This window comes from Artemia franciscana, chromosome 12 (assembly GCF_032884065.1).
Source record: "Artemia franciscana chromosome 12, ASM3288406v1, whole genome shotgun sequence".
Classification (NCBI taxonomy): Eukaryota; Metazoa; Arthropoda; class Branchiopoda; order Anostraca; family Artemiidae; genus Artemia; species Artemia franciscana.
This window is the reverse complement of record NC_088874.1, coordinates 30668373-30683968: the sequence shown is the minus strand read 5'-3', so window position 1 is coordinate 30683968 and position 15596 is coordinate 30668373. Positions and strand designations below refer to the sequence as shown.

The following is a 15596-nucleotide window of genomic DNA, read 5'->3' as shown; positions in this document are numbered from 1 at the left end:
ATATCCCAACTACTGTCGCTTAAAGCGAATGAAAATTGACACTCAAAAAGAGTAATTTTCACTCTTCGTCTCCCCTATTACGTAAAAAAGTGCGCATTTCACACAAAGTGTTCAAATTGCCAACCCTGGTACCAAAAACGGTGGCCCAAGTTGCCCAGTCCAAAAAAAACTTTTAAAAAACGGTTCAAAACTTGTTTACAGGCATCTCATTGAGTTTACGAGCCGGACAAACAGTTCGAAAGGGGAGGGCTCAATCCCCCTGGATACGGCCTAGGTTTCAGCAAACCTCTTCCCAAGACGTCAAATACTTCAACAAACCAGGGATTATTACCCGCAATAAGACGTTAATTTAGTTTTGTAACCTCCTTCCCTCCCACTCACTATGTGACTCAGGAAACCACAGAGAACGATCAAATATGGCTTATGTTTGTTTTTAAATTGATTTAAATTTCAAAGATATTTATGAACATTAAAAGTATGCCTGGGCGATGATGCAACACATCTCTTCAATGTAAAATTAAAAAGCAAAACAAACCCTCAATTCTAAGCTAAAGAATAAATTAAATAAAACGATCTCTATGCTCCATACCCCAACTACCCATTCTTTCCAACTTCTTTATCACCGTAAAATTTATATCACTAACTATAATTACCGTTAGAATTTAAATTATACTTAGCATTTCCATAAAATGGGTAAATATGGATCGTTCTCAGGCAAACTTGCCGAAGTCCGTAGCAAGACAATCTTAGGAAAAAATCAAAAAGAAGATCAATTTCTGGGTACGATTTTAATGTATTAATCATCTGAAGAAAAAAAAGCCATAACTTTTGGTTTTTAGTGTGCTTGACCCCGAATGTTTTAGCTACATTTTAAAAGAGGCCAATTTTAATTTTATGTAGGTATTGGTAAAGAATAATAAGTTTTATGAAATTATGTAGATGTATGGTTCGTGGCGGCAATCAGAAAGTACGATATGGATTGTTTATGTAGTTTTATACCACACCTGGTTTGATGACAGGAAGCTTAAGATTGAATCAAGTATCTCAACACTAAAACCTCTAAAATGCACGAAGTGGACTTGATCCGATTAGCTTCTAATAGGATCGACTTCGCATTCAATTTCTTTCTCAGTAAACTTTTTAAATGTTACGGAAGTATTTGCATAATTTATTTTTTTTGTAACCATTGTGTAAATTAATATAAACAATGAAATCCGAATAAAAGGAATTAATGAATTTCTCGAAACAATTCAACCTGTGTAACCCAATTAGGATTCAAGACATGCCACCTATCTCCCAAACAGAAACAACGGGATATCTTAAATAAAAAGAGCAAAATATGATCTATAAGAACACCAGCAAAGCCTTTGAATAATAAATAATTTCTTTACTATAGATTATTAAGGTAATTTCACACGCCTGAAAAACAAAGCAAGAATTTGAGACCAACTGCTGATCTCCATTCCAAGTTGGTAATTTGCTATCTTATTAAAGAATTAGTACAAAGTATTTTAGTTCCCTTTTAAGGAAGACAAATTGCGGAGAAATTCCCGGTAATATGACTGGAAGAAAATAATGACGATCGCATAAATGTCGGACCTCTTTTAGTCAAAGAGTAGTAGGAATATTACTTTCCTAACTCTAAAAGCTTACGACTGTGACACATTTTGTAATCGAATCGCATTATTCCTTAAGGAGAAGTGGCTGGGTACCCGGCTGACTGACCGCATTTCAAACAGTAGGTTGTACGAAAAATGTAGTTCAATTCCGTTTCCTAGGGCTATAATGAAAGAAAAAGGTTGAGATGGGTAGGCCAAGTTCTGCGGCTGAAGTATGACAGATTGCCGAAGATTGTCCTTTTTAGCCAACCGTTTGGGGCTACACGGAAAGCAGGTCGTCCTTGTCTCCGTTGGGAAGATGTCGTAAAGAATTTAAAGGAAATGGGAAGATTTATGAGAGATATAAAGGAAATGGGAACTTCCTGGGAAGGTGTAAAGAGGGAGGCTTTAAATAGATTAGGCTGGAGGAGGAGCGTGCGTAGCTGTGTTGGCCTCAGGCGGCCTGGTGCTGCAGTAAGTTATCCGTAGTAGTAGTAGTTAATGAGAAGCGCAATTTCTAGAGGCGAAAATAGCCTCATCTTTCAGTAGCTGGATTGGTTTTCTGTGTGAAATTGTAAGCCATAAGCCATAAAAAAGAGAAAAGTTATATTCCACCTTATTGGTTCTTCTCTGTATGAAGTGAAGAGCCAGTCAAGAGAAAAGTTTTGGAATGAAAAGGTTTTTTACAGATAGTCCCTCTGTTTCTCTGTGGTTTAGCCTCAGTCACAATGAGATTAGGCAAGGCTTAGCTAGCAACGAGATTTGACTAACGTCAGACACATGAAAAAAAGGTATGCTTTAATTTCATTGGTTTATGACTGATGCAATTTTCGTAAGCCAATAGTCCCGTCTATCTAAAGCCTCACTTGTTTGTGAAAACCAGTAAAAAGAATAAAAAGTTTTGAGTTTTTTTTTTATTTTGAATTTTTGAAAGTTTTTTTTTTTTAGAATACTCATAGTATTTCTTCGGGCGGACACGTTCATCATACAACTCAGTGATTTTGTAGAGCTTGGAAGAGCAAGCGCCGAATTCGAACTCTTCTAGAATGTAGCCTTCGACAGTTAATTATAGAACTTTGTCAATACGTAGCCAAAATAAAACAAAGAAATTTAGGCACAAGGTGAATATTTTTTTATCTCAACTATCCGATCAGATTAATATTATTATAAAAGGGTTGAAAGCCGCCAACTACGGTTGACTTCCAGAACTCAAGCATCATTAATTATTTACTATCACCTTCAGTCTGGATTGACAGATAACAGATTTAACCTCTAAAATATACAAGATGCATAAAAAGGGCTAACGTAGTAGCCTGACCTGAACTTGAAGCACTACAAATTGCTTATAATTATGCGTAATAAACCCAGTTTTCTAAAGGGCACAATATACAAGTTGTTGGGACCAAAAATGAACTCCAAATCTAAGTTACAGAATATTTTGGCAAACATGCCCTCTCTCGGAAGAAAGGCTTTTTGTTATTATAATTATTGTTATTTTAGTATCACTTTATTTATAATAATTACATTAAGAAACTTTTAATATCAATAATATAGTACTGTTGCTTTTTATTAATAGAATTTATTTATTATATATTATTATTCTAATAGTTTTATTTATTATTATTACTTTTATTATTCCCTCGTTGCTGTTGTTATGCTGGATTTTTCGCAGGTTTGTCAAAAGGATAATCACTACAGTTTCAAAGTCCTTGAAGTAAGAATCACAGATGCCCAGAAAAAGTGTAAGACAAAAAAACTGGGTTTTAAAAGGAGAATTGTACTACACACCCCACCCTCTGGATTATTATTGTACTGCGCACCCCGCCCCCTGGATCTGCCCCTGCTTGGCTCAGGAGCCCGACTTGAACTTGCAGCAATACAAATTGCTTATTGTTTTATCTAATTTCTTGGAACAAAAAAGAAGTAATAACAAATAATTAATTATCTTTAACGGTAACTCAGTTTAGGAAAACGCCTTAAACCTCTGCATTAGGTATATCTCTTTGTGAATGAACCTACTAAAAAAAAAGGAAAAAGCAAATGTCCAAACCCATTGTCAAAAGCTACGCAAAACTGAATTATTAATATGGTCAAACATAATATTACTACTAAAAATAAAATAACGATTTATTATAAAGTGAAAAGCTAGGGACTTAAGCAACAAAGGGAGGATCCTAACATTCCGGATTTATGGGCACTTCCCATTCGAATTATCAAATAGTATTTTCATCCCCCTTCCCTCAAAAAATCCCACGTACTTGCTTGAAACGAGCCTACGAAAAGGTTAGGTTCAACGTTGTTATAAGATTGAGAAAGAAAGAAACATGTGACATTTGAATCTCTAATGAGACCTTGAGAAATACAAGTTTATTTTATCACAAGGGAAAAACCCCAAAATTGGATTTATTATAAACCTGTGAAAAATGCAATAATTTAAAACTAGCCCTTTCTTAAACTGTCAAATCGTAAAACAAGTTTGTCCTTCTTTTTTTTTGCTAAAATGCGATGGCTTAACGAAGTATTTACTGCCAGTACATCGACCTATGTTGGCTTAAATGTACAGCGAAGAGGCAATATTAGTATTTGTTATAATAACACGAGAAATTTAATCATTAAAATCGATTTTAAACGCTGGTTGGGTTGCCATTATTCAATTACAATTGCAACTTCCTCTACATTTTCCCCATTGCGTCCGATTTCATTTCAATCCCCCCTTAAAAAGCGGAATTATCGTGTCCACGGGGGAGGGGGTTAGCTAGTTAGATCCCCATCGTTAATTTTTGTCCGACTCATACTAAAATAACAAAATACACGTAAAGTTGTTTGTATAAAGGTGTTCTTTTTGTATCTAGTCATCAAGATAAGAGCAGAATTTGATGTCAAAAATTAAAATTCTAGCTATTTCCAATTTCACAAAAAAAGACTTAACCCCCCCCCCCTCTTCGGTAAAGACTTCAACCCAACTAAATACGACATAGATGGAATGGACTAGTCGGTCAAGCCTATTGTGTTTAATTAGGGTGGGTTAAATACCCTTTGACGAAATATATGTCACTTAAAGTCTTTCGAATTACTGAGCTCATTGCGTTTGCAAGCTTCCTAAATTTTTTCTTTTTTTTGGAATTATATGCAGGTAAGACAAAACTTGCAAGTAAGACAAAGACGAATTTGTCTTTCGGCATTGCCAAAAAAATCTTAATACTGCGAAAAAATGAAACTTAGGGGGGGATAAAAAACTTTACTAGGGTTTACAAGAAAAACTTTTGTACTTGTTTATTATTCGGTACACATACAAGAAATGAAGTTAGGTTAATCATAATGAAATATACCGAAATATGACGGAAAGAAAATACTTTTGTAACAAAATTACGAAAACTACAACAAAGAATTATGGTGTGTGTGAGGGGGGGGGCACAGAACGGATTATAATACCTAACCTAACCACATTGAAATGCCATCTCTATATAATAAATATTAAACAAAAATAAACCTACAACCAATATTTCAATTGAGCCTAAGCTAATTTTCTTCGGATAATCCCGGCCAAAAAACCGGTTATTATCTATAAGTCCCCATTCTCAAGTGTGTACCGAATAATACACAAGTACCAAACCATTATTAGTCTTACGAGTCGGTCAAAAGTGCGGAGGAAGGGGGTCAAACCCACCCCCTTGGAGACGGCCTTGAGACCAGAACAGCTTGATGTACAGCAGCTGTTTTTTTTTTTTTTTTTTTTTTTTTTTTTTTTTTTTTTTTTTTTTTTTTTTTTTTTTTTTTTTTTTTTTTTAGAAAGCAAGGTTTTATCTAACCAATTGTTCAAAATCTTAATACTGCGAAAAAAAAATGAAAAATGAAACTTACCATATTCTTTTTTGACTAGCGCTAATTCTCCTTGCATGAAGCCGCCATCCCCATCAACATTCTAAAAAAAGAGATGAAAAGGAACATTATCAGATATTCGATATTGACAAAGAATATGCTCCTTATGAGAGATTGCTTAATAAATTAAAATCATGTTCAACGCAACAAGATTTTTGGATGAGATCCGAATGATTAATGATTAAGCAACCAATTGTTCAAGCAACAGTGATTAGTTGTTTACAAGGATTCAACAACCATTTTTTCTACGATGGACGAAGAAGCCTTAGTTCGGACTTAACCCAGGGTTACCATAATTCATTTAATACCACAAACCCAAATTAAATGTTTCCATCTAATTGTCTTTTTTAGTCGTTCAAGTACAAGTAACAGTAAAAATTAAATTGGATTTTATGAATTGTTAAGTGAAAAGTTACACGACAATACATGTCATCAAAAATAGGATAAAATTGAGAATTCATTTTTAATCAAAAATACTCCCATTTGCAGTCATGCAGTTTTTGTTACTAGGGTCCGTCGAATTACAAAAAAAGAAACAAAAAAGACAAAAAGAAATAAAAATTACAAAAAAGAAAGGTTGAAAAATCAGCAAAAAACAGCTAAAAATTTTGGCTCCTAACCACTTAAGAAGGTGTAACTTTCCTTTGAAGGTATTGTTAACGTTTGAATTTTATACAGACAGAAAGCTATGTCAAATTTAACTAATCAGCTGTGCTTATTTATATTAATGGTTCACAATGGCAACACTGGCGAAACTGTCGTAGTGCCTTAAAAACTTCATAATTTTTAAACAGCAAAAAACAAAAATGTTAAAAAAAACAAGTCTTTCAGGTATGAATAGACCTAAGACGGATCTTATATTTTATTAAATTTATATTTTATAATTACATAAAATAGATTTATTTTATATTAAATTATATATGTTACCTGTCAAATAATTTAGTTTTAATTCATTAGTATTTTACAACACGGCTTTTCATTAAGTCCAATTCGTAATTAAAAACAGTGACCTTGAAAATAAAGAAGAGAGAAACAGAACTTGAAACAAATTAAAAAGACTATTAATTTTTGCTATTTGATCCAAATCTGATTTTACATTTACCGTCTTCTGATTCTGGACGGCTGTACTATCCTGGACCCCCTGTAGAGCCAATTCCTTTTTGCGTCATTAAAAACATTAATTCAACACTATTGGCGCAAATCCAACAACTATTGTCTCACACTGAAAGTTCAAAGAACTAGAAAATTGAACCTATATATTAACTATAATAAGAAAAAGTTCAGTAAAAAAAGGAGCTCCCACAAGGTTTAAACTACTGACACCATATCTCATAAATTAACACTCAAAAAGTGGCTTCATTAGCTTACTTTAAAAATAAGCACTTTGGAAACCAATTTATTAGTTATAGTTTATTATTGAATCGCATCAGGGATATAGCAGGGCCAGGTGCTTGAATTTTCGCTATTGAACTGTCGATAGATAAATTCTATTTGTGGGATATCTTAACTACACTTTTAATTAGAAGATAGTATGCTTTTCAAGGGTTACTGCATTGAAGCTTTCAATAGCCTTTGAAAGATTTATTTGTGGCGATATGATATCAATGGTAGTAAATATGGTGCAATATTTTTACTATTAAATCTTTTTTAAAGAATTGGACGAGGTTTGGCCAAGACAAGATTTTCAGGTGCTTTTTTCTTATCATATTCTATGATAATTTAACATATTCTTGTTAAAAACAAGGCAGTTATCACTCATATACAATTTTAGTATATCGACATTTAACAGTTCACTAAAAATACCTGTAGTACTGGGGAAGGACCCGGTCCTTTTCTGCTGATTTAGAAAATACTATACCCTTCCCAACTATGGACAAACAAAATATTTGTATGAATAAGTGCTTGAATTTTAACGCAACCATATTTTTCAGATGATAAAATTTTCATAATAGCCAACTATTTAATTTTTTCATATCTTATTGATGTTTTGCACCATGTTTGTGAAAGATTGATCCAAGCCATTTTCTTTTACATTTTTTTATTTAATTCTTGTCTTGATCATATGTTGCGATTTTTTTTATCGTGATTGATAATGAGTGCAAATACTTTTTTTCTATTTTTAGAAAGGGAGACATCCCTAAAGCACCAAGGACACTAAAATAGAAACACTTTTATCTTCTGGGCCTATCCTAGGTCGAGCCTATTCATATCTGAAAACTTCGATTTTTTAGGATTTTTTCCCAAAATTTTAAGTTTCAGGGCAATGTGACAGTTTCATCAGTGTTGCTGTGTTGAACCGTGAAAATAAACAAGCAAATCAATTAGTTAAATTCGACAACGTTTTTCATCCGTGAAAATTCAAAAATTGACAACATGTTTATTCCTAAAGCAGCTACTTCTTTTGTAGTTCTTAAGCAAAGCGAAGCTTTTTAATGTATCTGGTGACATTTTTTTGCTTATTTTTTACTTAAGTATTTTTTTTTAATTTGGCTCTCGCTATTTTTCCTATTTTTTAAGCCATATATGATTTTGTATGTTTCTAAACGACCAATTGACAAAATCACATTTCATTTTCATTGTTCTCGGTACTTTAACCTATGTGATTTCTGGCGGTTGGCGTATTTGTTTCACTTAAATCATTTTTAAACGCACGAAATTAAGAATCTTTAGTATTGAACAAATAAACATCATCAATAAAAGAGATGGTATACATCTTCCTACTTAACTACCTATTTTATTGACTGAAGGTACTATGCTTTTTACAAGGTTATCCTCAATAAAAGCATTGTAAGTTTATGTGTACAACTGGTGGCACAGACAGTTGGCTGAGGTGCATACCGAAACGATACATTATTGACCCCGTCCCCCTACCTTTGAAAATATTTGTTTAGTATTTTCATTGAAATAAACAAAAAAAAACTATCACTCCATCAAATTACGAAAAATTACATTTTCCTCCCTTCCCCTACATTATCGTGGATTGACAACCCTGTTTATATATCTTACAAGCGTTTTTTTTTTTATCTTAGAAGAACTTTTTAGAAAACGTATCGTGATGTTTCTTACAAATCATCTACTTTTTATTTTTACTTTTTCTATTACTTTCTTCAATCTATTTTTTTCCTACTAGCCTTTAAATTATTGCATTTACGATTTTTTTTTTAAATACATTATTTATATTCATGGCAAACAGAAAAATCCTAAAATTTGGTTTTATTTGAATTTTGTTTATTCTAAATCTAACTCTTGTTTGTTCCACTGTGTTTCGAAAATAAGTCGTTTGTAGAGAATATTTCCCAACAACTCATGAAAAATTTTAAGACATGACACAGAATCAAACTAAATTACCAAAACTGCCCGCAACAAATGCAAATCAGGGTATGATAACCGATAATTACCTATGTTAAAATCCACCCCGTGTCTAGGCGTTACCCAAGAGTTTCAACCCTGAATTGTACATCTTTCGCTAATATTCTCATAACGTTTATGTGTCAAATACATGACAGTTGAACAATATCATAATACATCTAATTGCATATTAATCTGTTTACGTATGTGCTTATGCCAATGTGAAACTGAATTTAATTTGAATTTCAGCTTCCGAATCTTGCCAAAGCCACACATAAAAAGTTACAAGTCTTTGTTGTTAGAAGGGCTTATCTTTTGCTAAATTAATAATCCTTTTGTCAGCCGTTATTCAAAGGATTGGGGATTAAATTACCAAGAGCAAAAAATACAAACTTTTTAAAGTTTGATCCCACATAAAAACTACAATTTCCGAAGATTTTTTGAGCTATGAAGTTTTTAGGGCAGTACCACAATTGTGTTAGTGCTGCGATGTCGAACAATGAAAATAAACAAGCAAATCTAGTTATTATGACTTTAGACTTTAATCTTATCAAGAATTATGACTTTAATCTTATTCACAAAGACAAATGTACCTTCTGTGCTTTGATATTCCTTTGATGTCATCTATTTTTGGCTGATTTTCCACTCACCCTCCTTTTTTTCATTTTCAATTAGTCACCCACTACCTCCAAAACTACATAACTTCCTATGTACGTTTTCCATTAAAAATGGAATTCCATGTTTTTTCCAAATTTTTACGACCCATATGCTTGTATAAGCTCCGACTTGATAAATTCAATTATTTTCTCTCTCTTTGATACGTTAAAAAATATTCCCCTTTTTTCATTATTTTTTCAAAATGAAATTCAGAAAAATTCATTTCAACTACTGAAAGTAATTTTTCTATTTGACAAGGAGCTCGAATGTATTTTAAAATATATTTAAAATAATACACTTTATAAATAATATTCACGTTTTAATATTTTGTCTAAAAATTACCTTGAAATCTTGAAACAGCAATTTGGTATTAATCCAGAGTCATAAATATGTGAAATTGGACACTATCACTAACCTAGTGTTACTGACGAAAAATCAGTTATTGATACCCTTAGAAATACAAGTTTATAGTGAATACAGTGACATGACTAGATTCCACCCAAAGCTCCGATAAACTGTTAGGAATGACGCATGGACGGATAATAGATAGACGTATCTATTAGCAAATGAACTAACATCATTTTTATACAATTCTAATTAGGGGGGTTAACGCCAGATTTGCCTCTCACTCAATTGGACTATACGTCTTGGCTTTTTCTACAATTAGCCATGGCTTGATGCCCACAACTATTCGATTTTAATACAAACTATTATCTCCAAACTATAAGTGGAATCTTGATTTCAGGAGTACCAATCGGAAGCAGGAGGGATGATTACCCTATAGCCTTGGAACATTTTTTTGGGGCATTTCTACTGAAAAAAATTGAAACAAAACGAACGCACGCTCCCTGCCTTCTATAAAATACTTTTCCGTGACTTCATTTTAGAAAATAAAAAAAAATCTTGCCTTCATCCTAATATTTTTGTGAGTTAGAGCCACTGTTGGGTTTGTGTTCTAAGTGATTATTGGCACCAATAAGCAAAGTCCTCCCAGATCCAAGGACCAAAAACAAATGTTTTATAACTTAGTCTATAAATTTCATTTTAATTTGCCCTTTTTTGCTTACTTTCTCGCTTGCCCCTCCCTCCAAATAAAAGTCCCACCTTTCAGATTGTATTCATGGGTACTTGGTCCCACCATCTATTTTTTGTGTCTGTAATGACGCCACGATACAAAGTTGATATCTTTCGCCTACTTTTAGAGAAGAACATCAATTTTCAAATAAGTAAACAATAGAACTTTTAATCCGTTTCAATGTTTTAATAAGATGAAGGTTTTTTTTTGAACAGTTGAACGTGAAATAAAAATTATTTCGAGTTGCAGATACGACCTTTTGAACTTGGATGTAACGATTTTATTAGATATTGTTTTTTCTAAGCCTTTAAAGGTTGAATATAATCATCTTAGGACCTAATAAACATGGGACAAAACTTTTTTTTTTCACATGTCAACTATAGTCATTGCGCTTTGAGATCTGATTAGATCAATTATCCTTTGTTCTGCAAAGAATGGCTGGCGAATTTTCATTTTAATTTTAAAATAAGGCAATGACCTTTGAAAAATTAATTTCAACTTTGGTTCTTTTTAAATTTAGTCAGTCATGTTTTATCAAACATCGAAATTTCTACAGGGGACAAATGCTATTAGTTCTGGAACTGGGGTCATAAATCATGGCTTTTTTTTCTTTTGCGAGAAGGGGGGGATAAGATTTGTCAATTTTTGAGACTTTTTTAACATTAACCAGAATTATTTATCCCCAGGACAAAAACATGACCCTTATTCTCTAGCTGACGATAAAGTATTTCATCAATTATTGCGAAGATTATAGTTTCCAAGACTTGAAGACTTTTTTATGATGGTTGAACTCAATCCCAAAAGGGCCATATGTTTCCATATCTAACCAGCCCATTAAAGTTCAGACACAGTAATTCAAAATGTGCTATGTGACACTTCTTACAACAGGGATGTTATATCCAACCTGATCCATGAACTGGAACAGGCCATAATTTTGATATAAGAATTATCGACTACTAAGTTTAATACTTCTGTGTACAGAAATGATCACAAGGCGAGGGTAACGAAATTCCCTATCGCTTTTGTCAGTTACGGATAATCAATAAAAAAAAAAAAATTACCTGTCCGTCGTCCATACCATGGGAAGGTAATTGGGCAGGAATCACCAGTGTTTCCCCATCTATGGTGACGTGACCAGATGCCACAAGTACATCCGGCCGCCGCATATACTCTCTACGATTTGGGTCATACGTAAATGTGGCTGTGGCATGTACATTACCCTGCAAGTAAAACTGTTGTAAGGTCAACTGTTGGAAAAAAAAATTGTTTTCGATTCCACAAAGAAATTTTAAGTCCTACGACAACGAAGTTAGCTAAAACGTTTAACGTTAATTATGGGTAACATATTATTCTTCTATATGCACAAGATCTAACTGGAATAGGCAGGGGGTGAAACAGAATAGGTGTTTGTGGTACAAAATTTCAAATAAATAATCTAACGGTTACAATTATTTTTTTATTTTTAAATGTAATTTTTATTAAAATGAAGTAGAAGGCACAGTTGGCAGTGATTATAAGTAAATTCAATCCAAAATTTTCATTTTTCCGATATCTTCATCACCATTCCTTGAAAATAAAAGTAAGTGGATCGAATTTAACTAATATATAATGTTTTTTTTTTATTTTGTGTGACTCAAGTAACATTTAGGAACGTGGGCTCGACCAATCGACCGTTCTTATTTTGTTTCATAGGTAGGGTATAAATAACCGTTTGCCAATGTCAAATAATAGCTCTGAATTGGGGCAACCTCGTGTCTGAAATAATGTTGGGCATTTTTCAATGCCTGGAAATAGAAATAACAAAAAACAATAGAGGTCAACATGGGAGAACAATAAAAAATGAAAATAACTATGCTTAACATCTGTATGTTTAACTTATTGTGTTATAAACAGAAAATAATGGTGGACAAAAAACTGACAAAAGATTGAAGACTTACAAACGGTAACAAAAAGAAGATCACTACTGAGAGGCAAATGGAAAGATAAGTTATCTAAGATTAGTAGACCATTCACTAGACTTTCGATTTTCATCTAAATTACAATACGGACGGAAGACAAAATAGGGATAACGAATAAACAGGAAGGAAGAAAAAGAATAAAAAGGTTTGAAGGCGTTATGAATCAGCACAATTTATCATACTATATTTAGTAGACGCTAACAGATGCGATGAGAAAAAAAGAATGTTGAATTACTGGGAAAAGAAAGTAGAATTAGAGAGAGCAAAAAAAGAAGAGAAACACCTGAAAAAAAATTGAAAAGCGGGTTCAATATTGTCATTTGCGGGCTTTTGATTTTCAGTGAAATAACAAGAAGAATGGAAGGAAAAATAAGAATAGTAATAAAATAGGAAGAAAAAATCTAAAAATTGTAGAATGAAAAACATCTTACATTTGCATAAGTAGAATTTTGATTCTGGTTTAAGTCCACTGGTACAACTAAAATTCCACTTCCTGAAAAATCTAGAGATCGGAAAGGAGTGGGGCTTCCATTGTGAAACATTTCTTCTCCCATCTTCATGTTTAAAAATTGTATTATATTCCTTTCTTCAATAAATTATTTTTTAACACAAAAATATCGGACTATAAATGGCTAAAAAATTTAGTTTAAATTCAATCTAAAATTATCTTTGAAATTAATTATTTAAATAATAATAAAGTTGGAAGTTTGCTACACCTAATATAAAAATTTCCTTGATAATATTACAATTAGGAAATCAAAGTAAAATATAAAAGAAGTTCCAACTATTTCCAAGTATTAATTATGGGAGTTCTGTAGTTGACCTTTTAAAAATTTCACAAAAACCCATATAATCCAGTTTTCTAACAAGAGTTTTACGAGCTATTCACAAAAAACAAAAGCTGTCACTAAATTCAAAACCACCAATGAGCATTGATTACAATAGCTCTTAATCCAAATGTATTCCAGCACTAAATTCAAATTTTCCACAAGTTTCTAAAATCTTTCTAAATCCAAAATTTCCAATGAGAACTTTGTCATACAACTTGTTTAAGAAAACTGGTCTAGAAAATGCCTTTGTCCAACCGGTGGTTGTTCTCGAATTTCCTACAAAGAAGGTGGGTCGGCGATATGCAAACAATAGGGGGGTTTCCAGAAACAACCCTGCCAGGAGACATTAACTAAAGAACAGCCCAAGGCAACAGTGGCGACAAGATATTTTTAATTCAGTATTTCATTGTATAGAGTGGGGAAATACTATAGCAATGAAAATATAAGAGGATAAGGAAAAAGATAAAATACAGCACAAACAAAGGTTAAATCTTTAAATGACCATTTGGTTCTTAGAAAATATATACTATTATAGGCTACATAATTCATTTCGAGGAGAATATAAGATAAAAAAAAATGCCCTTTGGAGGCACCGTTCGTAAAAGCAATCTTTAAATCCACATTTACAGGGAGAGTTGAAGAATTAGAAACGCCAGTTTAGACATTAGGCCTACTATCAAAATCAGATCAGTAGACTTTGCAAGGTACATTCATCGCTTGCAGTTTGCCCGATGCTTGCATATCAGGTAAACCGGGCGTTATGCGTCTTCCAACACCCTTCGGTCAAAGTATCAGATCCCCTCCCCTTAAAAATGTCCTGACGCCAGAAGGTATTGACTTCACACGTTATTGAATCACGGGGACATGCCGAATATCCCCCTTCCCATTTTTGGAAGGTCAAAAGTGAAAATTTTGTATACTCAGAAAATATATTGGTCGCTAATCGACAAAGAAAAACTCCGAGCCTTAATCCTACAGAAAATTTAGCAAGCTTACCCTCTACCAGAAAAAAGACTGTTCAGTGTATTAAGCTGGCTTTCTGTTAATTTTCTTTTCATTGTTTTTCTTCTATTATTACTTTATTAAGAATAATTTAATCAAGTAGCTATTTTTATCAATAATATAATGCCAATACTTTTTGATACAACAGCGATAACTTATTATTCTAGTATTGTTTTACTTAATATTAGTATTATTTTTATTATTCCCTCGCAACTGTTTTTATGCTGGATTTTCTCCAGTTTTTCTAAAGGATACTAACTACAGTTTCAAAATTTTTGAAATAAGAATCAAAGATGCCCAGAAAAGGGGTAAGATAGGGGTATACCCAGAAAAGGGGTAGGATAGAAAACTTAGGTCCCGTGTTTAATAATCGAGCCAGACTTAAAGACAAACTAAAGCTGAATGCGTAAAGAAAAAAAAATATATATTTGCAAAATTAAACAAGAGCTAAGAGCTCATATGGCACTTGTGACGAGGTCGGAAGAGCCAAGAGCTCATATGGTATGAGCTCTAGCAAAATTCTAAGAATCAATAGATTGCTTTAAAAGGAAAATCAGAGGCTTAATGCCGGTCGGGATTTAAAATAAGACCGAGTCACGAGTCCTTCTAAATATCAAAATTCATTAAGATCCGATCCCCACTCGTAAGTCAAAAATACCTCAATATTTCCAATTTTTCCTCTCCCTTCAGCCCCCCAGATGGTCGAATGGGGGAAAACGATTTTATCAAGTCAATTTGTGCAGCTCCCTGACACGCCTACCAATTTTCATCGTCCTGGCACGTCCAGAAGCACCAAACTCGCCAAAGCACTGAACCCCGTCACCTAACTCCACCAAAGAGAGCGGTTCCAGTCCAGTTACGTCAATCACGTATCTACGACATTTATAAGCGTTTTCCAAGATTTCTGGTTTCCCCCTCCAACTCCCCCCAATGTCAAAATATCTGGTCAGAATTTGAAATAAGAGCTCTGAGACATGAGTTTCTTCTAAATATCAAATTTCATTAATATCCGGTCACCCGTACTTAAGCTAAAAATACCTCAATTTTTCCTATTTTTCCAAATTAACAACCCCCAGCTCCCTCAAAGAGAATGGATCCGTACCAATTATGCTAATCTCGTATCTATAACTTGTGCTTATTCTTCCCATCAAGTTTCATCCCGATCTCTCCAATCTAAGGGTTTTCCAAGATTTCCGGTTTCCAAGATTTCTGTTTCCTCCTCCAACCTTCTATGTCCCCAGATCCGATT

The 15596-nt window shown here is 33.2% G+C and overlaps 1 protein-coding gene across 3 annotated transcripts in view; it reads right to left on the bottom strand.

Moving 5' to 3' along the window:
- Positions 1–15596, bottom strand: part of LOC136033975 (transcription factor AP-2-epsilon-like) — a 109999-nt gene that overhangs the window by 53869 nt on the left and 40534 nt on the right. For all 3 annotated transcript variants that reach the window (XM_065715007.1, XM_065715009.1, XM_065715008.1), the window contains exons 4-5: positions 11619–11777; positions 5460–5520 (exon numbers count right to left, since the gene is read on the bottom strand). In XM_065715007.1, the coding sequence (XP_065571079.1) occupies positions 5460–5520; positions 11619–11777 (220 nt within the window). The remainder of the gene's footprint in view (positions 1–5459; positions 5521–11618; positions 11778–15596) is intronic.